At 40.1% G+C, this 27,508-nt stretch overlaps 1 protein-coding gene across 13 annotated transcripts in view; it reads right to left on the reverse strand.

Annotated features, from left to right (window-relative positions):
* Nucleotides 1-9,494: 9,494 nt before the first annotated feature.
* Nucleotides 9,495-27,508, reverse strand: part of PTPRM (protein tyrosine phosphatase receptor type M) — a 444,086-nt gene continuing 426,072 nt past the window's right edge. For all 13 annotated transcript variants that reach the window (XM_039706015.1, XM_039706013.1, XM_039706011.1 and 10 more), the window contains 9 exons: nucleotides 27,050-27,204; nucleotides 26,579-26,714; nucleotides 25,750-25,899; nucleotides 25,113-25,286; nucleotides 22,201-22,332; nucleotides 19,012-19,137; nucleotides 17,091-17,254; nucleotides 14,797-14,932; nucleotides 9,495-10,392 (listed from right to left, as the gene is read on the reverse strand). In XM_039706015.1, the coding sequence (XP_039561949.1) occupies nucleotides 10,339-10,392; nucleotides 14,797-14,932; nucleotides 17,091-17,254; nucleotides 19,012-19,137; nucleotides 22,201-22,332; nucleotides 25,113-25,286; nucleotides 25,750-25,899; nucleotides 26,579-26,714; nucleotides 27,050-27,204 (1,227 nt within the window). In that variant the 3' untranslated portion in view covers nucleotides 9,495-10,338. The remainder of the gene's footprint in view (nucleotides 10,393-14,796; nucleotides 14,933-17,090; nucleotides 17,255-19,011; nucleotides 19,138-22,200; nucleotides 22,333-25,112; nucleotides 25,287-25,749; nucleotides 25,900-26,578; nucleotides 26,715-27,049; nucleotides 27,205-27,508) is intronic.

A 27,508-nucleotide genomic window follows, 5' to 3' on the forward strand; every position in this document is an offset into this window, starting at 1 on the left:
ATGCAGCCTATGGGTAGGAGACTTTGTCTTGCTTCAGCTGGGCCTGGAGCAGCAATGCCACCAACTCCAAGCCCAGCAGGAACAGCCCATCCCCACAGGTCAGTAGTGTTAAATGTCTTCCGGAAGCCAGATCAGTTGGATACCTTATCACCATGTGAAATGTATTTAGAACTTCACACCTGTTAGTTATAATAAAAAAATATGCTAACATATACATCAACAAGGTGTGATTTGTGATGTTAATCACTTTTCCATCTACGCATTTACTGACAAAATACATTGCATAATTTATGGAATTGCTTTAGTGCTCACACCACAAACAGTGTCTCCTGATTGGTTCAGTTCAGTGCCATATGTTATAGAGAAAATATGTATATACTCAATGAAGATGTAAGTTTTAAGGAAACCTTGAGCAAAATGATAAAATTATAAACACATTTTCTGCCTGTTGAACACAGAATTTATATTTGTAATCTTATCTGAATTGTGTTGCAACAGACAGCTTGGTTTTTGTTTTCACCCCTTAAGGCTTTCTTCAAATATTCCCGTACTAGAAATGTTTTCTGAAGCTCTACAACCAGACAATTAAGTGAGTACAAAGAGCACAGTAATTACTCCACACAGCTAGTATCGTGTCATGTGTGGTAATGCCTTTCTTCCTTTCAGTTTTTCTTATCTAGAGATAAGTTACATTGACAGACTGGCTACTGAGTCCATATCCAGTTCACTTAGGATCAGTTTTAAGAAAATATTGTGCTTCAGAAAATACATAAATGCAAATGTTTGAAGACTGGAAAGAGTTAAAGTGATCTAGGAATTTTTCATTCTCACTAATTGATGAGAGTATTTAAATTTTGAACTCTCCTGCTATAATTTATATATATACACATGCATATACATACATACATATACATATATATATGTATTTAAACTCCATTTCCTCAATTTTTATGTTATATTATCATATAACATGTTACTTTAAACAGGTTTATCTTTTCTGAAATAATTTAGATGCAAAATATGCAAGAGGAGAAGAGAAGTGATGGTACATCACATTGAGGGGCATCATCATTGTCAGTTTCTGGAGGCAGAGAGACCTCTTCAAGATGGCTTACCCCACAGCCATGGAAAAAGAGTTTTGGGGCAGGCAGGCTCCTAGCAGGGTCCTCAGATGGCCATGATGAGTCAGAGCCTTGGCACATGTGTTTTATTTGAAATACAGATTTCTGACAATCCTGGTAAACATTGGCCAAGTTGGCCAAGCTTTTTTTCTTTCCTACCTCCTTTCCAGAGAGAACCGAAGATGTGTTTAACTGCTGCCAACTTTGTTAGCTGATTGATGGTCTTGCTGGCCTGGCTGAGCACTGCTCTGAAGGTTAGGTTTCCTGAAAGCAGAAGGAAAATCCCCCCATGACCACTCTGGCGCTTGTAGAACAAGCAATTTTTCTGACTGGCTGCTGAATGTATTAATACTTGAAATTAATTTGTCTGCTTGAATAATCTGGTGCCAAATCATGTAGCCATTTATCAGTTGTAAAGGGAAGACACTGCTCTTGCCCAACCATCTCTAGAAAGTAAAACCACCATAACCTTGGTACATTTGACACAGCTGATGGTGGAAAATTACACTGCAATAGTGTTCTGACTGCTTGCTAACAAGAAGTATTTAGTAGTCTTATGTTCAAGGTTGGACTAAATTATATCTCCATTGTCCAGAAGGAATGTAACATATGAATTTGCAGTTGTATTAGCAGTGCCAATTATGCAAGGCTATCCAAGTCTTCCCAAGAGTCTCAGCTAAATGGAAATCCCATGCAAGAAGTACATGTATTGCAGGAGAGCATTCTCAGCAGAGTCCTGGGAGGGGAGAGAATGCTCTCTTTAAAAACGTGGAAGGTAAACACCACCCAAAGCAATACAACTCTTCCCACCTTCCTCAGATGATGCCCTGCCCCCAGCTGAACTGCTGACAGATGGTGGGAGGGCAAACAGGAGAGCAGTGCTGCCAGCAGGAATGAGAGCCTTCACTGGAGGACATGGGTTTGGCAGAGCTGCCCGTCAAACCAGCCCCAGGATGACGACAGACTGATCCTTAAGTGTTGTCAGATACCCAGAATGGGGGTCAGAATGATTTGGCAAGAGGGAAGGTTGGCAATGGGAAGGGAGGAAGGAAGAGAGGAGTGCCAACAGAAGGAGAGAGAAGCTCTATTGGACCAGCAGGCTTTGTCATCTGATAGAAAGAGAGTACATTTTAATAGACCAAAAGCTTTCATTTACTAAATCAAAGGCTTTTATTCAAATAAATTACTGCAGCACTCATTGCTGGGCCCTTTTGGCTGTCAGGCTGAGCTGTGGCTCCATGCAAGGCTGTCTAAAGAAGGCAGAAGACAGACTGATGTTGCATTTCATTAGCTGATTGTCATTGATTTGTGCATGTGCTATTTTCTTGCTAGGTGGTGACAGAGGTTGGTATAGTCAGGCTTGAAGAACCAGGATGTGAAAAGTACCTAGTCTGGGTGATGGCTTGTGTTTTGCTCATATCCTACCAAGAAAAAAACCCAACCTGAATAAAATGAAGCAAAAGCATTGCAAGCCATTGGCAGATGGTTTTTTAACAGTGCTGTCTCTATGGATTTGCTCAAAAATCTGGTTTTCAGATGTAGACTGTAATTATTCCAAAACACAGGACTGCAATTCAGTGTGGCTGAATCTGTGCTGATCCCTGTAACAGCAAAGCTACATTTTGGTTTATGTGGTGTGTAATACTGATTAAATTCCTGTCCATGTCCAACCAAGGTCATGTCCCTTATGACTGGGTGTGCAAGAGTTTCCCAGGCATTCCCACCTACCTGTGCAGACTGGAGAACACTGAGATAATGAAATCTTCAAGGACCAACATAAAATGTCATCCCACTTCTCATGTGGCAAGGCAGTAACTATATTTCACTCCCAAGACTTTTCATCCCCAAAGGTTTATATTATAGGCTGATTGTTATATACCGGATAAATCAGAATTTCAAGAGGGCACAACAGCAGGTTAGTTCTCTATGCATTCAGCTCAGCTTCTAAGGGTTACAAATACAGAGTGTAATGAGATTGCATACATACCAGTGTCTCTTCAGAGGCTGTCATTGTTAACTTCATGTGTGAAAGGAGAGTGAAGTGTGTGATCCAGCATGGTGCTCACCCTTCTGAATTATCTGAAAGTAATAGTTTCTGGAGGAGCAACTCATGAGGGTCAAATGCCACCTCCTTGTACAGTGTCTACAGTTGTGCAGCTTGGAAGCTCTCAGGAAGGGCTCTGCTGCACTTGTAGCATTCATTCATGGCATAGCAAAAGCTCTGGCAGAGGGATTTTTGTCATAGTAAGTTCTGGTTATAGACATTGCTTAAAATGGACTGAATACTGTACAGATAGAGAGGGTCAAATGCCTGCCCCAAATTTTCTGCCTCACACAGCTAACTTCCATGTTTTTATCACTTTGAATGAGTGGGCCAATCTGCTCCATCTATTTAAGTTCATTTTTAAAATATGCTCTTAATGATATACATCATATGCTTGAGCACCTAAGCAATCCTACTTATTTTATGACAAGTAAGCTCCTATGTAAAGTTTTTTGTGGAAGTGTCTTGTTGACTGATGTCTGTAGACCTTAGTCCTATGAACCTTTATGTGCCCTGGTGGACTGACACCAGCCAGCAGTTAAGTCTCCACAGAGATACTTGCACAGTCCTTCCAGAGAACAGCAAGAACAAAAGCATGGGTGGGTCGAAATAAAAAGAGTTCAAGAAGTGAAGGGAAGTGGAAGAAGAAAAGGGAAAAAAGGCCCCACACAATTAATGCAAAATCATTCACTCAGCACCTTCCACAGACAGACCAATGCCCAGCCAGTCTCCCAGCAATTGCTTTCCCCTCCTCCATCCCCCTTTTGCTGCTGGGTGAGATGATGTGCTGTATCATCCTGTCTTTGGTCAGTGGAGCTCATCTGTCCCAGCTCCCACTGACTGCTCTTGATCACCCCCAGGTTGCTTGCTGGAGTAGAAGCAGAGTGAGAACCAGAGAAGGTCGTGATGTTGTGCAAACACAGATCAGCAATAGCTAAAATATTAGTGTGCTATCAACACTGCTTTATCACAAGTACAAAACACAACACCATATGGGCTGCTATGAAGAAAATTAACTTCATCCCAAACAGACTCAATATAGCATTGTGACAGGACATGCACAAGGACTGATGAACTCATATATGCATAATTTGTGTGAGTATCAGATTGATTTTTTTGTGTATGTTGGGCTAGACAAGAGGATATTAATTTAAATATTTGTAGCACTGGGAGTTCTGATTGCATTTACTCAGGCCTGGCAGCAGTATTAATGCATGTCTAGCATGAAAGATACTTAGGCTTTAATTGTGACCCCCAAGCACATCATCACAAAACCCCTCAATTGCTAGAAATATCACAACTGCAGAGAGACAATTAACAATCTTCTAGCTGCTACTAAAAATGCATCAATACAAGGGTTTCAGAAGTAAAAATACCACTGCTTGGAAGGACTGTCAGTGAACATGAGATATTAATCTCCCCTGCCATGTTCCCCCAGACAAGCTACAGCAAGTATCATTCTCACTCTTCATATCCAAGGTTCCCCTTTTCTTTTCCTTTGCACATTGAATCCTACCAGCAATATTAAAAACATAAAAATCATGGCAGAATGTTTGTAGACCCCAGCACCACTCCCCCCCACCACCTTTAGCCTCAAATCTTCCTTCCACCTCTCTCAAGTCATATTACTGAGACACAACAGCACATGCTGCGGTGGCAGGACTGGAAGGGAAGTGGGAGCACCAGAGGGCACTGCATCTTCCAGGAGGGCTCCTGGAGATGGAGATGTGCCAGCCTTGCCCTGAGAGTAGATGGAAACCCGGAGAGACAGACTGGAGGAAGTGTGGGAGCAGGAAGTGGCTTTCATGCTTGAAGCAGATCAGGCGAGTGTGGAGAAATAACCAGGGCAGGAGCTGCCTTTCCAGCCTACCACAGAGAAGTCGGCTTGGAAATAGCAGCAGGAGTGAAGAAGGCATTTTGCTGCTGCTGTTTTGTTGCAGTTTGCAAAGGGTTGATAAGGCCTTAGAAAGGTTTTTCCATTAATGTGGGCTAGGATGCTGAAGGGGGATGCTGCCTGCTGAGCAGGGATGTGCAGAACAATCTCCCTCAGGCCAGTGGTGTATGGAAAACTCCCACAGGCAGAGCATGGGAATGGCTGAGGTAATGCAAATGCACCCGTCAGTTTATAATTTCACCATATAGACAAGGTCCAAGCTACAAAAACCAACCAAACAAATGGGCTCCATTAGAAATAGCATTATTTTTCACATGGTCTATTGGGTTTTACTGGTAGTGTGCCCCAATATTGGTCTTTCCTAACAAGCATCATACAATAGACCTAAAATGTAATTTTTTTTTTAATTCTTAATTTAATTTTTCTTTTAATAAAGCCCTGTGTCTGGCATGAGATATAGGATGCATGAGATTTTGCAGGACAAGGCTCCAAGTTGATAAAATAAGTGTAAAGCCAAGAATAAATCCAAAATAATAGGACAAATCATTCTGTTACAGTGATCTGTAACATAACTTCTGTCCCCTGAAGGCTAATGCACAAATGCTTGAAGAAGTTACTTTGGGAGGCAGAGCAAGCCAATAACTTTTGAATCAGAAAACTAATGAGGCTGTAAAACCTCATGTAAACTTTACTTTCCTTGAGTCAGTCTTGATGTGGGGAAGGGGGCAAGGGGAGAAGAGACAAGACTCAGAACAACCACGAAAGGAGACTCAGCAGATGAATCCTGCTCAGTTTTGGAGTGAGTCATGCCAAAAGCTTTACATTTGTTACTGCCATTGCAGCTTACCCAGGCCTTCCCAAAAGAAGATATTTGGAATAGCGGTTGCTGGAAGTGTCAAATTATCTCCATTGCCACACCTCAAAGAACAAAAGTATTTTTGTGTCTTTGTTACATGTTATTAAAGAACTGTGAAGGGGCACATACAGTAAGCAGTTGGATCTGGGGACAGACCCACATACAATGAAATGAAAAGAAAACATTTCAGAGATATTAAAGATGAGCCAGAATCAGATAAAGGAGATACCCAAAATGAAGATGGCCTTGATGATGCATTACACCTTCAGATCAAGTCTTTGTGGCACAGACACCATTTTGAAACACACTATGTAGAGCTGGGCAAGAAATTTTTTCTATTTTTTTATTTTTCATCTTACTAGCTATAGACCTTAAGCTGTTAGTACTCCATGAAGGTATCCTGCTGGGGACAGACTAATTTTGCTGACAAAGAAGCCCAGGAAGCTGTCAGGAGTATTGCTGTTATAAAGATACAGATTACCTGCAGGCCATCAGTTCTCCCACCATCCCCACTGCTGCTCTTTTGGGAAAGCTTAGGAAAAAAGCACCTACCTCAAGTTCTGGAGAGATAATAAGCTGGGTGAGACAACAAATGGCAAGCCTTCAAAGTATCTCTTACATACTGGCTATACTGGGCATTGAAGAAAGCCTCCCTTCCTCTGTTCCAGACTGGGACTGATGTCTCCCAAAGTCCTGCAGCTCTGCTGGACCTGTGTTTATGTAACTTTCTTCTGAAAAGGGAGGTTGGATTATGAACATTTATAACAGCTGTCACTGCTGTTTTCTTTGTCTCCTCTAAAATGCCACCCTCCAGATAACTTTCAGAGTTCTGGAATATCAGCACCTCATGTTCATCATATCTTTTTTCTCCTCCTTTCTGATTCCTTTTATTTTCTCCATTCCTAACTCCTAATGAATGCTGTGGGTTGGAATGCACTAGTCCAACCTGGCTGCCATGGGCAGGAACAACACCTTCCACTAGATACAAGTGGCAAAGAACCTCATCCAACATATTCTTGAATGTTTCCAGGAATGGGCACCTACCACCTCTCCAGGCAACTGGTTCCAGTGTTTTTCCATCCTCACTGGAAAAAATTTCTTCCATCTAATCTAAACAGTGCCTCTTTTAGTTTAAAACCATTACCCTCCATCCTACTGCAACAGGCCCTGTCACAAAGCCTGTCACCATCTTTCCTGTAGACCGCTCAAGTACTGAAAGGCTGCAATGAGGTCTCCATGGAACCTTCTCTTCTCCAGAGAACAACCCCAGCTCTCTCAGCCTTTACTTATTGGAGGTCTGCCCCAACCATGTGATCAGCTTCATTTGTTTTTGCTTCTTGGCAAAATACTTTTTGTCTAAGCCTGGATTTTTCTATAATTTGTATTGATAGCTGTAGTATGAGAGTGAGGACACAAAGCTGCTTGCTGTGCTTTCTTTGGCTCCAGTTTTATGGCACTGAAGTTTGCAGAATGCCTTTTGGAACAACATCAGACAGACTCTGCAACATAAACTCTATGTCAGAAGAACTGGGGAAATGAAGACTAGTATCAGTAAAACAATAAGAAACACTGCAGAACTCTTTCCTCATCTCCTTTGACCCCTTGCCCCAGCCACCCAAGGCCTACCTGTGCAAAGCATGTCTGCATGCGTGCAGAAGCTGAAATAATGTCTGGTTGACACTGTGGCAATGTCTGTCCTCGGGAGAGAAATCCCTGATTCTTGCTGCATTTCACGTTTGGGATCACGCTGCCAGCATCACCTTCTGTCCAAGGGCTCCTTTGGCACACATATCTTACTTATGCTTTCTGAAACACTGGATGTGTCCATGCATATTTCAATGGATAGATCACAGAACACAACTTTTTATGGTCCCATAATTATTACAAAGAAGCATGCTTGGCTGGCATACCTGGCCTGTCAAGCTGGTTGTGAGGAATATGATGGTGGAGGCTTGGATTTTGTTTCCTAACACTAGGGTTTTAAAATGAATAAGAGCACATTCTGCAACAGGCTGAAATGCTACAAGGTTTATCCAAGGACTATCATTCTTCTCAGGACTGGGGTTGTATTTCCCAAGGTTTTCAGTACCTCTGTTCAATTTATAGCAATGCCCCATACCTTCCAGCTACACTTTAAATGAGATGCCTTCCAGATGCAAACCAAACCTATCTTCGTGTCTTCAGATCTGAATTTTAGAGTGGTTTTGAACTGGCAGTTGACAAGCTGTGAGACATTCTGTCCAAGCTGAGTCTGTTAGATTTAGAGCTTCTCAAAATATATCAGGTTGACTGATACATTTGTATAGATACTGCCCCCATTACAGACAGCTTAGCAGGATCATTTAAGAGCTGAAATACTGTGCAGTTGGCCACATCCTTGAATTGGGTTTCCCATAAAGCTTTGGAAGTATTGAGCAGTTGCTCTGCCTGCAATGTCTCCTTGAAACTTCTGGGTGAGAAAATGTTCTGTGGTTCTAGCAGATGCTTCAGCAAGCCATTGCTGACTCATTCCCTCTTTTTGCTGCTTTGTTGCTGTGACAAAGGCAATTCCCAGCATATTCAGATACTGGTCAGTGCTTTGTAGAAAGAGGAACCATCCAAACAGCATGGAAGGTCAGTATAGCCATTCTCAGGAGCTTTAATGATGCAAACCTGTCCACTGACAACAGCTCGAGGAGTTTCATGATTTTTTGAGTAACATCCCCACCAGTCATTCTAGTATTGGTGTTTTTAACATCTTCAACAGAAGGAATTACATTCCCCTCACAGCAGTCAAACATCTCAGAATAAGAGCACCACCACCCCTCCCACAGCAGCAGCAGGCACAGAGATTGGAATGGCAGGGAATGCCCAGGGCTGCAGAGGGTTGCTGTGACAAGACCAAGTACTACCAGCACAACACCATCTCTTCTTCAGAGCAGAGCATCCCTCAGGTTCTGCATTTGTGCATTTTTAAGCATGCAATTCACCTCTTTCATATCCTGGCACAGTGTATCGTACTCCACTCTGGTGAGCTGCATCCAGCTCCAGGGATCCCAGCAAAGGCTGGGAGAATTTGGTCTGTTCAGCCTGGAGAAGAGAAGGCTTCAAGCTGACCTAATTGCAACCCTCCAGTACCTGAAGGGAGCCTCCAAGAAAGATGGAAATGGACTTTTTACAGCAGGTTGTAGTGACAGGACAAGAGGGAATGGATTAGAACTGAGAAAGAGCTGATTAGATATTGGGAGAGTTTTTCATTTTTAGAGTGATGAGGCACTGGAACAGGTTGCCCAGAGAAGCTCTGGATGCCCCATCCCTGAAAATGTTCAAGACCAGGCTGCATGGGGCTTTGAACAACCTGGTCTAGTGAAAAGTGTCCCAGCCCATGGCAGCGGGGGTGGAACTAGATGATCTTTAAGGTCTTTTCCAACCCAAACCATTCTATGATTCTGTGATTCTATGACCTTGCTATTGGCTGGACCAACACTGGATCACACAATAAACACTCACTGGAGGTAGCTCAGTATTTACTAGATTTAATCTGGAAAAGAGGCTTAGTTGGAGGCACTCAGATGCCAAGAGATATTAAATTAAACAAAATTTTATCATGTATGTAATTATTTATTGAGCTGAGAATCCATACAAGGTAAACAAATGTTTACACTATCATACAGTAAGCATTTCCAGGGCTTAATAAAAATGATTGTCACTCACTGTGCTTCACCAAAAAAAATCATTTTAATGAATAAATAATTTGATGAAATCAAAAAATATTTACAATATAAACAAATGAAAAAGCTTTGGATATATTAATCTGAGCATCCTGTCTTTTGCATTTTTAACTGCATTTCTATCAAGATTCTCTCTATGAAATGGTACAAAGTGGATAGAAATTACAACTCAACAAAGTTATCATGATTTGGTACATGTCTTTCTGTTAGTTCAGATAAGCTACATATGATTTGTTTATTATGCACGTGTTAGAATACAAATATAACTAAAATCATATATTATCAAAATGCCAGACAGCATTCTCCACAGAACAGAAATGTACACTAGGCTGTGACAATAACTGAGAATCACAGGCAACGAAATGTAACAGAAAAAGTACAAATTCCTTCATAAGAATATAATTGTGCTCTCTTATTTACCAGAGGACTATGCTGCTTCACCACATCAATGGCTGAGTATAAGTACGGTGTTGAAGGACTGCCAGTGGTTCGGTGTAGGCTCACAGGGGTGCCAAGCAGCAGCTTCGGAGTGGGAATCGGGCAGTGCAAGCGGTTTTATAAACATCTTTTGGGGCTCTTAAAAAGAGCCAATTGTACAAAGCAGTAGAAGCATAACACTGAGAAGTCTTCATCTCATTTACACGGACATCATGAAGTGACTTGCTTTGTTTGTGGTAGTGAAAGGAGGAGCTTTGTCTGTGCTGTTTAGACAATCAGCCAGAATTCAAGTATTCTAAAGCCACTTCATAGCAGAATTTGTATTGATCCTGAAAAATCAAAAGAAAACCACAAAGTCAGTTATTGAAAAGACTTAATTAAAGGGGTCAATATTTCTCTCCTGTTAAAATTATTTACTATCAGTTGTTGTCAGTGGGAAACAGTTTGCAAATCTAATTTATGTTCAGGTAAGAAAATCTTTATATTAACCAGAAAATAGACACTATACATAGTAACTTATGGTAGTGCTCATGTTAGATGAGTATTTAGCTGCTGTAATACACTTGCATGAGAAAAACTGACTGCACATAAGCAAATTGACTTGCACCTTTCTGTCATCTGTGAAAATGCTCATGTAGCACTTTATGAGAATTGGAGTTATTGAAATTCCTCCCTGGAAATGTTTATCTTACAACAGACCCAGTGTTTAGTACTTCCCAGATTGCAACTTTTATTTTAATGTCATTCAGACACTTGCTGCATTTCAGGGCAAGACTAATCACTGTTGGTTCTCTGTCTGCAGCCCAGACCCAACCCACAAGACTGTGCTTTGTGAGATGTGGCCTGAGCAAAATTAATTGGATTAATTCCAGTTGATTTTTAGCAAGTGGCAGTGATACTCAAGTTAGCCTGGGTAACAGAGGAACTGTAAAGAGGCTAAATTTTCAGGTGCAGCACTGTGCTTCAAACACAGACCTGCTGGTGTATTTGTAACTGCTTGGAAACAGAGCAAGTCCCAGGGAAATAAATCCCCTCCCTGAGGGATGCAAACCCACTCTGCATCTTTGGGGACAAAAGATCATGTCTTGGCCCCTTTCATGTCTTCAATGGAAGGGAGAGGACAGATTTGACTGACCTCTGTCCACTCTGAAACTTTTAAATGGTGCAGTCACTGATGACTTCCCAGTTTTATGTGCATACATACCCGTCTCCTGCTTCCATTCTTGCTACTTGCAATACTCAAAAATACTACAAATATTTAAATGAAAAAAAAAGCTGAAAGAAGTCGTAAGTGCAGGTTCCCTGAATCTAAGGGCTCTGGCTTCTGAAAATTCAATTTGTTTGGAAACACTTGCCAATTTCATAACTATTCTGTTACTGAAATGCCTCTTTTGCTTATGCACTTTATTTGATTAATAAAGAATAACTAAGCACATATTGACATTTAGGAACAACAACAGATTTAATGAGCTGACAGCACTCAGCCTTGCCCAACATCACGAGTAGTAAGATCTTCAGATATATTCTCTTTTCCCTGAAGCAAACATTTTAAAGGATTAAATCTTTTGGTCTGTTCTTGTGATTTTGGGTCACAGTTTAGCTGAGACGAGAGGCCACTTTACATGCAAAAGACCATATACTATTAATAAAATCAAAGAGCTATTAACAAGCATGGATCATTTAGAAGTTCTTTTGTTAAGAAAGAACATTAGAAAACAAGTCATAAGAAAACAAATCTTAGGTGCACATATAACCTAAGTGATGAGTGAGTTGTATGTGAGAGTTTAAAGTCCTGCAAGGTTCCATAAACTGCTTGTGTCTTCTTCAGAATGAGAAAAGAATTTTTAAAAAAAGAAGAAAGGAAAGAACAGAATATTATGTAAATTCCTTTCCTGCTTTTATTGCATTTATATTTCTCAATAAATGGAAACTGTTCTATAACTACATAACAGATCAAAACAAGAGATCAGCCACTCATCCATTTCCACTCTTCCATGCTCATTTTATGCTGATTTACTGATCTAGCAGAATAACTGTCATTTTCAGTCAGCTGAATACCTGTCTTACAGAGCAGACATACCTTATTTCCCACTGTGTTCACTCACTAGTGTCCTTTGTACATTTTTATTATTCACTTGATGGTGGATATTAAAAGTCTCTTTAGACTAGCTAGCTTCAGAGAGGTATATTTAAATTTATTTTCTAGGACACCTGTGAGTAGGCCCAATAACATTTATCACTAAATGCTTCGGGCATTCCATAACAGATATTTTGCAATATCATGTGTTACCTTTGTATGATAGCTGAAAAAAATGATTAGATTCCCATACTGTAGGGATGTGGCATTTAGATTTTTACATTTGGAGGAAAACTAAAGGTTTCAGTGAAATTCAGAGATGAAATCTCTAAGTATGGGTGGTAAAGACTGCCTTTTATCTAGTCAGAAAGTGCATGACATGCATTGATAAAGCAGTCTTAAAAATGTTTTTTGTGAAGCAATGCAATGATTTTGAGCATTTAATCTTTTACTGTAAAATTTTACAAGGTAGATGAATATTACTGTTCTTCTTTTTCCAGTAGAGAAACTGAGGCAAAAACACATTAATATAAGAAGAGTCATAAAGGCTGAAGTTAGTAACGAGATGAGGAAAAGAACTCAAGTCTCCCAATTTCCTTTACCATGAAGCAATCTACACAGAAATTGAAACCTGGCTAATTCAAATATTTGTTCCTACGAAGTGGCAGACCACAACTGAAGAGATGTCATTCTAACTCTGCTCAGTCAGTGCATTATGTGATCATGGGAAAAATCCTGGCTGTCCCTTGCCTTTATTCTTCTGTCTGTAAAAATAAGGAAAACAATACTGATTCTCTTTCAAGTGCTTTGAAATTTCCTAATAAAAAAAAAGGTCCTTGCCTTTATTCTTCTGTCTGTAAAAATAAGGAAAACAATACTGATCTCTTTCACAAGTGCTTTGACATTTCCTAATAAAAAAAGGCCCTACAAGGCCTTTCTATGCCTTCCAGACATTGCCAATACCACTCTCAATTTACTAAAAGGTACATTTTTATCTAAAATAACACATTTAGCTTTTTTGATTTAAAAAATTCTCTGCTGAAAAATGGATACAACTGCCTGACAAATCTATACCTGGAGAACTGTCACAAATGGGAATTTATAGAGAGCATTTTCTTCGACTGTACTTCTACACTGGTAATTTACTTTTTACTTCTATAAAATAAATGAATAAGAGATCAGAGAGTTCTGTGGGCTTAAGCTCTAGGAGGATGGAGAACAGCAGGCCTGCCAAATCCCTGTATAAACTATACTACATGAATGAAGTAGAAGGACATTTTCCTTAACATCTAGGAAATAAAAATGTATGATGATTGTCATCCCGATGATTCTTCTCCTGAGGATATAAACTAGAGGAAAAGAAGCCAGTCAAGCTGCTCCCTCCCATCACTGTGGGAGTTTGATAGTTTCTCACTGACACAAGACTCACAGTTCCACACTGCTGTCCCTGTGGTGCTGATCATGAACTCCCTCCTTGCCCTGCACAGCTGAGACTTCTGGCCTTTTTCCATGCGCCTGGCCAGAGCTGGGCCTAGGGGAGGGTTTGGGACTTCAGAGGCAGGCTAGGAGAGAGCACTGTGATGGGGAATGTGGTGGGAGCCACTCTCCCACAGGAGAGAGGAGGCACAGCCATCCATGTGGTGGGGAGGTGGATTTCCCTCCCTGCCTGCCTTCACCTGTGTGTGAAAGCCTTGCTCTTTCTGTTTATTCTCCCGTGTGTGCCACACTCAGCTCATCTGCTCATCTGAGGGGGTCCTCTCCTAAAATCACAACAGGTTGGACCAACTCAGTGAGATGACTCCTGCCTCACCCTGGGCATGCTATAGAAAAGTTGCTGAAATGACTCCAACTTGCTTAACCAGAGCTTGCAAAATTGGCTCAGATTGGGTTAACATCCCTGAAAGTGCCCAGATGCTGCTTCTTCCTGCCTGTGACACTAAATCAAATGCAGCTGCCTCTTAAGCAGCCACCTCTGCAGCAGGATGTTGTAAAAGTGTCTTTTATAGCCCATGCTTCAGAACAGGGCATGGAGCTACACCCATCTCAAAGTACAAAACTACACACTGGAGTGCAAGAACCTGCTGGTTTAAGCTGTTCTGCAGCTCTTCTGGCATAGCAGCTGGCACTTCAGCAGTTCTCCATTTAGGAAAAAAGCTCATAAAACACTCTCTAGGAAAATAATTGCACATGGCCCCTTGTTTCTGAACTTCTTTAATCTTTCTATGAGATAGAGCAACCATAATTAAATGCAATATTCTGGATGTCAAACTGAAATTCATGGCTTTGATAAATATTAGGCGATTAAGCTATTTATAAAATATATAATGTGAAAATCTGGCATTTAATTTTACATAACTATTATTTCTACCATGCAAGGGCTGCTCTCCACTTGGTTCAGCCTGCTAGAAAAGAAAATTAATAAGGATGTTCATCTGAAAGTTTAAAACTCTTAAAAAATTCAAACGAACAGAGACAAAGTCTCCTTGGGAAGAAAGCAGTGTAAAAATACTCTTACAAGTGAAGTGACTTCATTATCCCCTTTGAAAATGACTTGCTTGCTTTGTGAACAACTCCCACTGCAAATCCTGGAAATCTTACTGACTCTTCTGAGAAAAAGAACATTTTCTATTTAATGGTGCAGTTAAAAAGCTCCTACCAGAAGGTCCACCATGTTAGGCTTATTATTCCTCAGTGTCTTCACAGCATGGAATACGTCAACAGCCCTCTGATGTCGAAGCATTTCACAAACAATACTGATTGCACAAAACGTCCCACTGCGGCCACCTCCATTCCTGCAGGGAAAGTGATAAAATGGCTCAGTTACAATGGACTCTGTGTCACAAGTTTGTGCAGCAACAGGGATGGCTCCAGAAGGCATGAGTTCCAGCAGGGAGAAACCACAGAACATTCCTGGCCCCAAAGGCTGCCGAGCTCTAGGCAAAACATGATTTTTAATTGGAATTGGCATGCTGAAAGATCTCAAAGCTATGATTCAGAAGTCAGCAGGCTGATAGCCTGGAGGAACTGAATGGCTGAGTTTTGCACCACCCTTCAGTGAACACAAAGAGGATGCTAAAATAAGCATAAAGTACTTTTAGTTTCAGTTCAACACTACTTTGCACTGTAAACACAACACACATGGCTGCAATGAGCATCAGGCCTGGAAATGCAACAGAGAAAGTGAATCTTTGAGGTCTTTTATTCCAGATTCTGGTGCTTTCCTCCTGGACACAAAGGTATTCTGGAGGAACTGCAAAAGCACCAGGAGTCTCATTTGGGGGAGTTCTGGTGGCTGCACTTGGTATGGCACTGGATGGTGCTGCCATGTCCCCCTGGCTGATTATCTCAGCTGCTGGCAGCAGGAAGAGGGGCTGGCTGCCTGGCAAGGACTGCTTCCAAAGGCAGATGTATTCCTCCTCCACCCACAGTTATCAGAGGATGAGAACCCAAAGCAAATTGCTAACAAAGAAGCCAGGCACAAATGTTCATATACGTGATCAAATACAGTATTTAATAATACTTTATCCGGGGTTATTTTTAATCTTCAGGATAATCTCTTTCTTTCTGGAAACCCCATTATTTCTACACTTATTCTAATCAGAATCTTTAGGCTGTGCTTCACTGAAAATAATAAACCTTAATAATTACCAGAGTACAGACTAGTTAGGTAGCAGGTCTTTCAAACAAGCTTTGCAATGGTTGATTTTCAAAGGAAGACACAACGTCGCACATCTGTCACATCCAGGCACTATGAAAAGAATGCTCTCTGCTGCCAAAACAGTGCCTGATATTGTGGGGCTGTTTGAGAATTTTAATTAAAATAAAGTCATTTAAAAGGATTATATTAGAGCTTTTTCTTTCTTTACTGCCTGGAAGTGACGCATGTGTGATGTTGTACAACTATTTAATATCATCAGCCACCTCAGAGATAACAGTAATTTGCACTTCAAAAGGGTCTTTTCAGCTAAAGATCTCAAAACATTAATTAATCACACTGCACAATGCTCCTTTGATGAAAGTATTATTATCCCCATACTACAGATGGGGAAACTGAAGCGCAATGACTTGTTCAAGGTCAATGATAGTGGGAATTATTAATATACTCTTAGATTTCCCTCCATCATTCTGACACAGGGTCCCAACTTCTGAACATGGTTTTCTTGTTAGCAGGTCCCTTCTCTATCATGGCAACATCTTTAAACAGATGTTTAGAGGAAGACAAATACAACTTCAACTGCTGAAGACTCAGCCTCAAAAGATCAGCTACTTCTGAGGGGAAAAGCACGTACAAGTATTAAACTGTACCAAAAGAAGGATGGTGGCAGAGTGGATGAGAGTCTGCACGAGTGGAGCACAAAGTCACAGGAGGACAAAAATATATACCATTATTAGAGAAAGGTAAGGCAATTACAGGATCATCATAACTGGTCTATCACACCACTTTTACTCCCGTGCTTTATGCCTGGAAAATGAATCACCCGTCCAAACCTACTTCTATGGTCCTTATCTGCAGAAATAAAAGGTACATTGTTCTGAAGGGACATTTTTGATTTACTGTGAATAAGTATGCAACTTTCCCATTTGCAAGAGTCACTGGACATTTTTATATAAAATAGAGTTAACTTGAACCCATCATCTTTTCATAGGGCTCTAACAAAGGACAGATGGGGAAACTCATGAATCTACATTAGAATTACACAATTCCTCTTGCATTCAAAGCTTTTAAATGAGCTGTTGTATTATTTATTCTAGGACAGATGGGGAAACTCATGAATCTACATTAGAATTACACAATTCCATTGCATTCAAAGCTTTTAAATGAGCAGTTGTATTATTTATTCCGCTCCAGATTAGATAGATGCCTCTTCACCTCATTACAAATCTTTCAAAGCTCGGCACAAATTCTCTGACAGTATTCCCTTGTTCCTCTCTCCCGTTTCCAGTACTCACAAGCAATGTACAACCGTGCGTCCCTCTCCCCCGTTGTACTCCTCCTGCCACTTATCCACCTGACGGATGAGTTTCAGGAAGGAGCGCTTAGAAACTGGAGTGTCCCTGTACATGGGCCATCCCAGGAACTGGAACTGCTGCACCATCCGATAGCCGTCCTGGGGCTGCAGAGATCCGGACAAAAGCAGGAAAAGTAACGTTACTTGTTTGGCACGTAATTTCGGTACTTGCGTCAGTAAGGGAAGCTGTTCAAGCAGATGATTGCTGACAAACTGCTAATGTAATTTCAACTGCCCTTGAGGATTTGTGACTTTTAATTTCCAATGGAGTTATTAGAACAAGAGTTTTTAAACAGACTGCTATACAATAGGCTAAAACATAGCAATAGTACATCTGCACAATCAAGCAAATAATTAATAAGTTGGGAGGAACTTGGTAGGAAAGACAGAGCTGTAACATAACTTCAAATATATACTGTTTTCATATATCAGCTTCAGTGTTTTTAAGAATGTTTATGTGTTTCTGTCCTTTTTTACAAGAAAGGTCAAACCCTCTCAAGATATTTTGAAGCAGGAAACATTAAAAAAAACCAAACTGAACCCTCAGATGTTTGTGGCTTATAAAAAGTACCTAACTACATTTTATTTTATTGCATTCTACTGCAGCAGTCAGAACCCCTCTGGTGAAACATTACTGAACAGTTGCTTTATGGTGATTTAAAATAAAAAAAGGAGCACAGAACAAGTGATAGTGGCAGAAAACTACAGTCCTTTGAAAAGGGCATAATAAACATGCACATGAAAACTGGTTTTGTAGTCTAGAGTTTGCCACTTCTGTGCAAAGTGAGGGCATTTTAGTGCCACTCCTAAAATGAACAACACACAGAAACGTTGACATTGTATTTTATTCTGTAGAGCAAGAGTTAATGGAGAAGATGTAAGATTAACACGATATGGGAATAAACAAAACTTACATGTGCTCTCCAATTGGTTTTGTGTGCTTTATGTCAAAGTGTGGACTCTACTGATTTCCTGTCCAGTTTGTTTCAGCTGATGGCCCCTCTTCCTAAAGCAGCCAGACCCAGTGCTTGCTGAAGGTCACAGCCTGCTGGAGGCTGTGTTTTTTATATTGCCACATTTACTGCAAATGCCAGACCTTCACAGTATTAAAGAAGTATTTGAAGCTTTACAATCTGCTTCCCTGTTTAGATATTAACATATTTTCTGTGTCTTTCCAGGTCCCAGGGAAGTTCTTGACTTTTTTTTTTCTGAAAGGAGTGCTGCTTATTCCTAACTACAGCTTTTTGGTGGCTGATACAAGTCCATTGCAAAGGCTCCCTGGATGGGAACACATACCTGGTCTGTGGTGGAATCTTTTTTCCACTCAGCTTGAAAGACATGCCTTGTTTAGTCTTCCGTCAACTTTATGGGAAGCATAAAAGCTGGATACAAGAACAACCTGCTTGCCCTTCTGAAGTGGTTACATATGTTATGAAGTGTGGTTAGTAGGAGAGAATCTTCACTAAGAGACTGGGATTGCTATTGAAAAACATAACTGGTATTGGTGCACAGCTTTCTTCACATAATACAGGATACAAATACACAAGATGGCTAATTTCAAACTATTGAAAACAGCACTGATTTCAGCAGTTTTTGGCTATCATACAATCTGAATACTGCATTTATTTCATTTGCATTTAACACACTTGAGATATGTATTAAATTTTTTTTTACTTTTATTATACATAGAAGGCTTTTTTCCCCTCCGTGATTGTGCTTTGACTCAGTATTGCGCCACTGCTTTCAAATAAATATGCTGAAAAATGAAAATGGTTCTATGTGAGTTTAGCTTTCTTTTTTCTGATTTGACTGGACTCAACTCATCTACTGAGACAAAATTGTTTTGCAAATAAGATCCTTACTCTGGCTGCATTATAAATTCGGAATATCCGGCTGATGATGTCTTCTTCTAAGTCAGCCGATACAAACTCCACCTGAATAGGACCGTGCCGGTGGACTCCATTTTCTGGCCAGTACTGAGGACAGAGCTATAGGCGACCATAGACAAAAAAGAACACAGTTAATCACCTTGAATTTCATGCTGCCTCAACATACTTTTCTGTATTTCGATTTGTCATACACATGCTACTGGAATTCTTGCACAGTATCTTTATAAAATACATGATGCACCAAGTTCGGTTCCGAGCACTCTGCTTTCATAATGCCTTTCTACATACCTAACATGCTGCTTCTTGCTGCTGTACTTTCAGTGTCTGGTGTTTGGAGTAAAATACTTCTGACACTCAACATTAGTTCTACAATATATTATGACGAGATAGGGAGAGGCTGACAAACACTGCCATATCTTGGAGACAGCAGAGGCTAAAGCCCAAACGCCTGGGACCTCCAACTGCCCTGAATAGCTGCTAATAATTCAAACTGCATGTGATTTTTGCTAGGAAAGGCACATACATTCTCAAAACTCAGGACTTAACTTTCACATTTTTCACCCGTGACTGATGATATTGGCTAATATTAGCATTGCTTTAAACTTCAAATAATTGCTTAATTTCATCTTATTAGTGACACCTGAAAATATTAATTATGCTTTCTTCAGTTCTCAGAAAAAATTACTTCTAGGTAACTAAAGATCACAAAGTAAAATTACTATTATCTTGCACGGTTTTAGTGTCTAATAATATAACAATGGCTTAATCCATGAACCAATTACCATCTGTGTTAATACTTTAAAGATTGAATCAACACTTTGCAAGAAGGTTTTTGAAGCTAGAATCTGCATTTTTTTTTCATAAAAATCTTAATAATTTATTTTTTTGCCAGGGATATTTAGAGCAGTTTGATCATGTAGCTTTTGTAAGCATTCGCCAAAATTAAATATGAACTCATGAAATTTTGTTTGCTTGCAGAAGCATTGATGTCATATTTGGAACTTTTTATTTCAATCAGTAAAACAGCTGTGGTCTTCATTCTGCTGCATTGCTGTTGGTGATCCAGAGCTGAGCTGACAAATCACATTTACTCCAGATGTTGTTTTGCATTTCTTACAATACTTAGTCCTCAACAAAGCTGTTTAGAGATTACTACATTTTAGGAAAACATAATCACTTACTACACCAATTAAAAAAGAAAACAGGGTCTGATTTGCAGATCACTTTAACAAGTTAAACCCAGAAATTTTAAGTAGGAAAATATATTTTCATTTTTTTAACCCTCTCTATGATGTGGTCTGCTGAGACAACTGCTTTCCAAATATTGTCCAAATTTTACACAAATTTTTATTATGAAATATGCTGGTGCACAGGATAGCAAAATGCAATGTATACAACTGTTGCAAATGCCAGTGCTCAGATCCTTTAACATGGGCACAGTTTAGTACACATCTTTCAAATACATAGGAATACAGTTCTAATAGATCTCTGAAAAATGCTTAAATGACAATAAGCAGAGCTGTTTGCTGGGGCTGTTTTAGAAAGCTATGATTTTCAGGTTCTGAAGAAACCAAAAGCATTTAAGTCTGCGCATTTTGCATGCAAGTGATGCTAGCGACTCTCTTCAAGTCAGAGCCACTGTAAAGGGTTGAATTTCATTTCCCAATAGAGTGCAACAATCCACATAAATGGTAATATCTAAACAGAACTGTAAACACTTCATATATACATAAATAATAATCATAACAGTAATTACTAATAAATCTGAATTTAATGTGTGTTTTTAATAAGCTTTGCCCTCTCTCCACTTCTGTTTGCTCTGAGGGTTTTGAGATTTATTCCTAATGAAAAGATTGTTACTCGCATTAAGAGGTAAAAGGTTTAACATACTGCAGAGGCAGGTGCATTAACTGCATATCCCAACAGCTTTTAAATCCTGTGAGGCTAATACACGCTTGGAATAGCCATGCCCTATTGTAAATTCAAAACACAGCCAACAAATTAAAAAACACTCTGTTCAGCAGTCCCTAACAGTCTGTCTCCCTTGAGTCTTTCCTTATTCACTCAGAAAATAATCTTAGATTCATGAATAAAAGTTTTGTCTTTCATTTCTATTTTTCCTCCCTGTAGACAGCACAGGACTTAGAATCAGAAATTCAGTCTTTAAAATAGTGTGTGGAATTCCTACATGTTCCTTTGAAAGACCAGAAGGAAGATCAGTATCTTTTAAAAACAAATTCTACATGTTAAAAAGAAGACAAAACATTTTTTATGTGCAATACCGAACAAAGCTAAAAAGATTCTTGATCATTAAATGACCTGCAGTCTGCTGTAAAAAATCACAATTGCTCTTAACCAATAATTAACAAATATTTACATACTAAGAATCCAGATTACCACCACATTATTCCAGCAGAGGGCTGGGTGCAGTTTGTTGGAACTAAGGAAATGATATCTTTGTAAGAACTTGGAATTGTGCAGTTGTGAGCCAGGCTCTGGGACACTTAGTGATTAATCCTAGTGATTAAATTGCCAACCAGTAGGTTCGGTTTTCCAATTTTCTGAACAACATGTACAGCATGTGCAACTCTTCTGTAAGGTAATTACATTCCCCTACACGTTCTGTTGCCCTCTTTTCTCTTCCAAAGGATGCTTAGTCTCCAATGTTTAGCTTCTCTCTCCCAGTTTAGTTCCTATCTCCTTGCTTATGACAACATTTTGTGCAACACACAACACAGATTTTCACAACGGGAACACCTATTCTCTGGTAAGGAGACCGAGGTCATTGACCTGTTTCAGACAGGTTAATGAACAGCCGTTGGCTTCTGTTTATGGTTTTGGCCACTACAGCATGTTTCAGACTTGAGTCAGAATTCTACGACTGTAATTTTTGGGTTTTAGCAGCCCTTCCCAAAACATGTTCTCTTAGAATAAATTATAGGTGCATGCACTTATGTCTGTGTGCACTAACATTTTGGAGAAGAAGCTGCTGATGGTATGATTTATTCCTCTTCCCCTATGAGTATCTGCAAGCTACAAATCAATGTTTTAGTGTGTAAGTATTTAATGTTGTTTTAAAAAAACTAATTACTTCCTAAAGCCGTTCTGAAGTGCTGAGGCACTAGCACTCCTCTTTTAAATGAAGCATTTTTCTGGACTTACTTGTGCAGGATCCACATCATTCAACATAACTACTGAAGTGCAGTGATAATCTAGGACCAGTCTCCAGAAATCTTTGACAGTATTTGGTAAGGGATGCTGCGTAACTATAAAAGCTGATGGTTGCTTGTAGCTCTGCAAAGAAGTAACAAGATGATGAGAAGAATGGCAAGAGAGAAAAATCCATTTAGCAGAATGTCAGTCATAGCCCCAGAACTTCAGGACTGAAAGCATTATTTCTATTTGCTGTATAATTAATATATTGTTTTCAGCTCTTTCCTGAGATCTTATATGCTTCAAAGTTAATAAACTGCATTTGGGCAGGATATAACTTCTGCAAATGTTATATTTCTAAAATGTATTTCATGCCACAGGCATAGAGTAAAATCATCAGAGGCTTTTGCTTCCAATGTAACTCCTACAAGATTTTGAGCAAGGGGTTTGTTTTGAGCTGTTAATGGACAGATTAATCTTGGCTGTTTGCATTTAGCTCTAAATTTGAATGATGCCTGTGAAAGGAAATATCTAGTTATTCTTCAGAAATATTGTTGAAATTCTGGTCTATCTGACAGCAGTGAAGATACCCAGGGGATAAATTTCAGTGCTCTTTGTTTCTTTTACAACCAGAGTATGTCACTGACTGAGCTGTTTGCTGGAACTTTTCCATTGTGGATTTCAAACCAGCATTTTCACTTACATCCTTCTCAGTGTTGAAAGCAACTGTGGCCATACTGGGGCAATTGTTGGGAGGGGGTGCCACTGCCTTCATTTAGGAGGGTGGGGAAGTCTCTACATGGCTTGAACTGAACCATTTGCACCACAACAGTGATCCAATCAGATCAGCTACTGCAGGCAAATGGTTAGACTCCTGGGGCTGTCCTGTGCAGGGCCAGGATTTGGATTTTGGTGGCTTTGACTTGGCAGATACCAAGAGGATGGTGCCAGACTCTTTTTGGCGGTGCCTAGTGAAAGGACAAGGAGCAATGGTCTAAGCTAAAACACAAGAAGTTCCGACCTGAAGGTGAGGAAGAATTTATTTACACTGAGGGTGGCAGAGCACTGGAACAGGATGCCTAGGGAGGTCATGGAGTCTCCCTTTTTGGAGACATTCAACAGCCACCTGGACACATTCCTGTGCCACCTGCTGAGGATGACCCTGCTTGGCAGGAGGGGTCAGACCACATGATCTCCAGAGGTCTCTTCCAACCCTAGCAATTATGGGATTTGGTGATCCTTGTGGGTCCCTTCAAACTTAGGATATTCTATGATTCTATGATCGTTCTTTCACAGACTCACAGTCACTGAGGAGACCATGGAAAATGATTCCAGTGTGGTTTGGGTACAGATGCAGAAATGCCAAACTTTGGTTCTTTCTTTCAGCACAAGGCAACCAGCAGATAATGATGCTGCTCCTACATTAGGCAGCTGCTTTCTATCCTACTGGTCCTGCCTTGCTGGAAGTTTCATGCAGATGAGAGATGTCCAAAGGAGTCTCCATTAATTCTTCTCTATTAGAAGCCTCAGTAGTTTTTTTGGGAAAACTATTCTCAAATTCATTCTGATACTTAGTAAGGAAAACTATGCTTGCTACCCCTTTTTCTTGAAGTGAGCTCTGAAAGGCTTACATGAGGTGATTCAATCCATTCAACCTCAATGGATTCTAGTGGAGAGGGGGACACTGTTCATCTTGCTTGCTGGAGATTGAGTGTTTAGAGAGATGGACAAACGTCTGCTCCTGTCCATCAGTGCAGGGATGCTGCAGAAGCATGCTTCAGATGGAAAGCAACCCAAATCACCTCCTCCCTTGGAGCCTTTTGCCCAGACATAGATCTGCATGTAGCCCATTGTTTCAATAGTGAAGAAGGGAAGCATCTTCAAAATAAGTATTAAGGCCCTGCTATTTCTGAGCATTATTTAATTCATGGAACAAAACACTACTCCAGGAAAGAAGACAATGTAATGGCACAATCACAGACCACAAATTAAGGCAGCTCTGTTCTAATATGAAATGTCATTGACCTACTGTAAGAAGCTAGACAAGTCAATTACACTTCTGTTTTCAGTTTCTCTACACAGATAAACACAAAGATACATTTTCCTACATTTTCACAGGCGCGTTTTGAACTTCAGCTTATTTTAGGAAAAGGCTTTGAGAACTTGGAAGCAAAGAGATGAAAAAACTGCAATAAACTGTTATTACTCCAGCTTCACTTTTTAAAAAGACCATTTACAATGTGTTCCTTCCTTACTAACCTCTGTTTTTTGTTGTTTATGTGTTTGACAACTGTAATAACTATAGCTGTAAATTGTCAAAAATAGGCTATAAATATCTACAGACTGTAAAGGCAGTTTAAGTGGCTTTTTACTGTTACTCTATTACAAGGATTAGAATTGCCATAGATGCATTTGGGAAAAAACTCCACACACACATGAAGAGGAACCATTAATTCAAGCAGAAATAAACAGGAAGGCTGAAGTAATGGCTTGTGTACTGTCTTGTGTTGACAGACAATTATTTTTTTTTGTTAATTACTGTTTAAATTATAAACAAAGGGAACTGAGATATTGCTGCAAATCTTATTATTCTATTTAACTGCCTGTATCTCTTAATAGGTAACTCTTGTTTTCCTAGGCCAGATGGTTAAAAATTCAAGCACTAGGGAGAAATCCAGACACATTTAATTTATCAAAACTCCCTGAATTGCTCTCTGAGCATGGCTTTGGAACCTTGGCTGTGACATAACATATGTGTGATCCTAAATGTACCTGGGAGTTTAAAGATTTTGTGCCATGCTTCTGGGATACAAAACAAGCTGGAAGGTTTTCCTTCTTATGCTGACTCCATTTTCTAGCACGGCTCAGTTTGGAGGGCTGCTTATTGCCTTTTTATTATTAATGATGCGGTGGAGACTTACATCCATCAGTGCAGCATTGATGTAGTTACTGCTTTCCCCATCTATCGTGATGAGGAAAGGCAGGCATCTGTCTGGAGGCAGCACATCCATGCAGCGATTCTTCTCGTGGTTCCGCGGCAAAAGCGCGATGCTGCAATCCTCGACACGCAGCGTCGGAGTCACCATGTTTAAAGTCTTTCAAAGAGAGTAAACAATGCAACGGAAAAATTAGCACAGCACTGAAAGCAACCCAAAATATTTAAGAATAGATCAGCTCAGCATTCAGCTTCAGTGGGAATCAAATATGCAGAGAAATGAAAACACATCACAGTCACCAGGCTTTGGAAGCAAAGAAATCCTGGAAGCATACGATTATGAAAAATAACCTCAAAGACAGCTGTGGAGTAGCCTGCCTTCTGGAGAAAGGACAGTGGAAGGATTAACTTCCCGAGTAAAAATAATACTTTACTACTACCTCACTGCATTATTTTATGATTCAGCATTATTCAGCAGAGATGAGTGACATGCTATTTTCCCCCTTTTTGCCATCTTTCCCTCTTAAACCTGTTACAAAATTCATATAGCTATAAAAACCTAAGCAAACGTCTTTACTACAGCTGAACTTTACAGCTTCTAGGCAATGTAAGACACTACTTACCCTAAATTCCTCTTTGATCTGGCTTGAGTTTGTTTGAGGATCTAGTTTATTCATTTCATAGTAAGCAGATCTAACTTGAGAAGCTGGAATAGATGTGTCCCCGCAAAGACAGGCTTCCAGGATAGCATCATGGATGAATACATACTGTTCCTGGTTAAGCAATTAAAATAGATAGTTACTGACATGGACTGCATACACCATTAGTACTTTGGTAAATAAAAAATAGCAACTAATACGATTGCTACTTCACTCTTCAGTTTGCCAGCACTGAAGCAAGACCAGAGGTAACAACCACAGTTTTTTTATCCCACTCATTCAGAAATTAATACATAAAGATTTATACGATTGCTACTTCACTCTTCAGTTTGCCAGCACTGAAGCAAGACCAGAAGTAACAACCACAGTTTTTTTTATCCCACTCATTCAGAAATGAATACATAAAGATTGGCTTAAACTAACTACAAGTAGTTAGAGAAGTGCGGTAACACTCTGTGACAAAACTCAGAATGTTTCTGGTTTCCTCATTCCTCTGGGCAGTTCTGTAGGTGCTATCATGAAACTAAACCTCAACAAGATGTACACCAGAATGAATTCTTCCCAGAGAGGAAACATTCCTGATTTTCCCTGTTTTTAAAAAACATTGTGAACCTTCAGTGAAGCATAACTGTGCACTTGTCTGGGAAGGGGTTCTCCAGGTTTGTGCGGAGATTATTTTCTGCATGTGACTGAGTAAACAACTTTCTGGAGGGTGCCAACTACAAAGCTCTATCTTTATGGGCTAGAAGGGCATTTTTCCTTGCAAAGCAGTATTCCAGTAGATGAGCAATACCTCGGTCTGCACCATGTTAACTCTCCGGGATCGAAGCTCTCTCACACAATTGTAAATGTCTACGACGCCTTCTCGTTCTGCCATATCTAGCATGATGTCAATGACAATGAAGCATCCAGTTCTGCCAGCACCAGCACTGAAGCAGAAGAAGAACACAATTAATGTGCAGCAGTGTATTGGAAATGTAAAGGGTGTAAGGGTTCATCTCACAGGTGCTTCATCAATTGGATGAATACTGAAACTGAGTCGGGCACTTGCAGAACTTCAGACTCAGCTTTTTTACTCTCATTTATATATTCTATGTATGTTTGTTATATATATAATATATGTATTCTTGTTTACAGTTATTTTTTCAGTAGACCTCCAGTGGCTTCAGCAGCCTGTGTGGGGAGTAAGGAGGAGTAAAGGAGAAGAAAAAGTAGGTCTTGAGTTTAATGCAAACCACAACAGAGAGATTTCTGTTTTACCTACCTGCAGTGAACAACCAGAGGCCCAGCATTTGGTGGACTCTTGGATTTGACCTGCCGTACAAATCCCAGCAGGCCCGTGGCATGGTATGGCACACCATGGTCTGGCCAGCCCGTGAAGTGGAACTGACGTATTTCCCGAATCTCATGAGCACCTCTCTGTTGAAAAGACAAGGGTTGAAATGTTCAAAAGCCCAAGCCTTGCTGAAAAGCACCCCCTACCAACACAATCTGTACGGACTGCTGGAGAGCTTCCTCTTGGCAGGAGAGCAAGCTCAAAGGTTAGGTATTAACTGGTTTCAAAGCCTTCCAACAAAATTAAGTAAGTAAGCACTAGATTGGTCAGAAACTTTTAGCAACAAGAGAAATGCTCATCTCTATATTTAAGTACTAGGCTGCTTTGCAAACTGTGGCCTTAAAATGCAGGTCAGCAGCAAGGCTGAACACAGAGCACTGATGACCT

Source organism: Passer montanus, unplaced genomic scaffold (genome assembly GCF_014805655.1).
Source record: "Passer montanus isolate IOZ18808 unplaced genomic scaffold, ASM1480565v1 scaffold19, whole genome shotgun sequence".
In the NCBI taxonomy this organism is placed as follows: domain Eukaryota; kingdom Metazoa; phylum Chordata; class Aves; order Passeriformes; family Passeridae; genus Passer; species Passer montanus.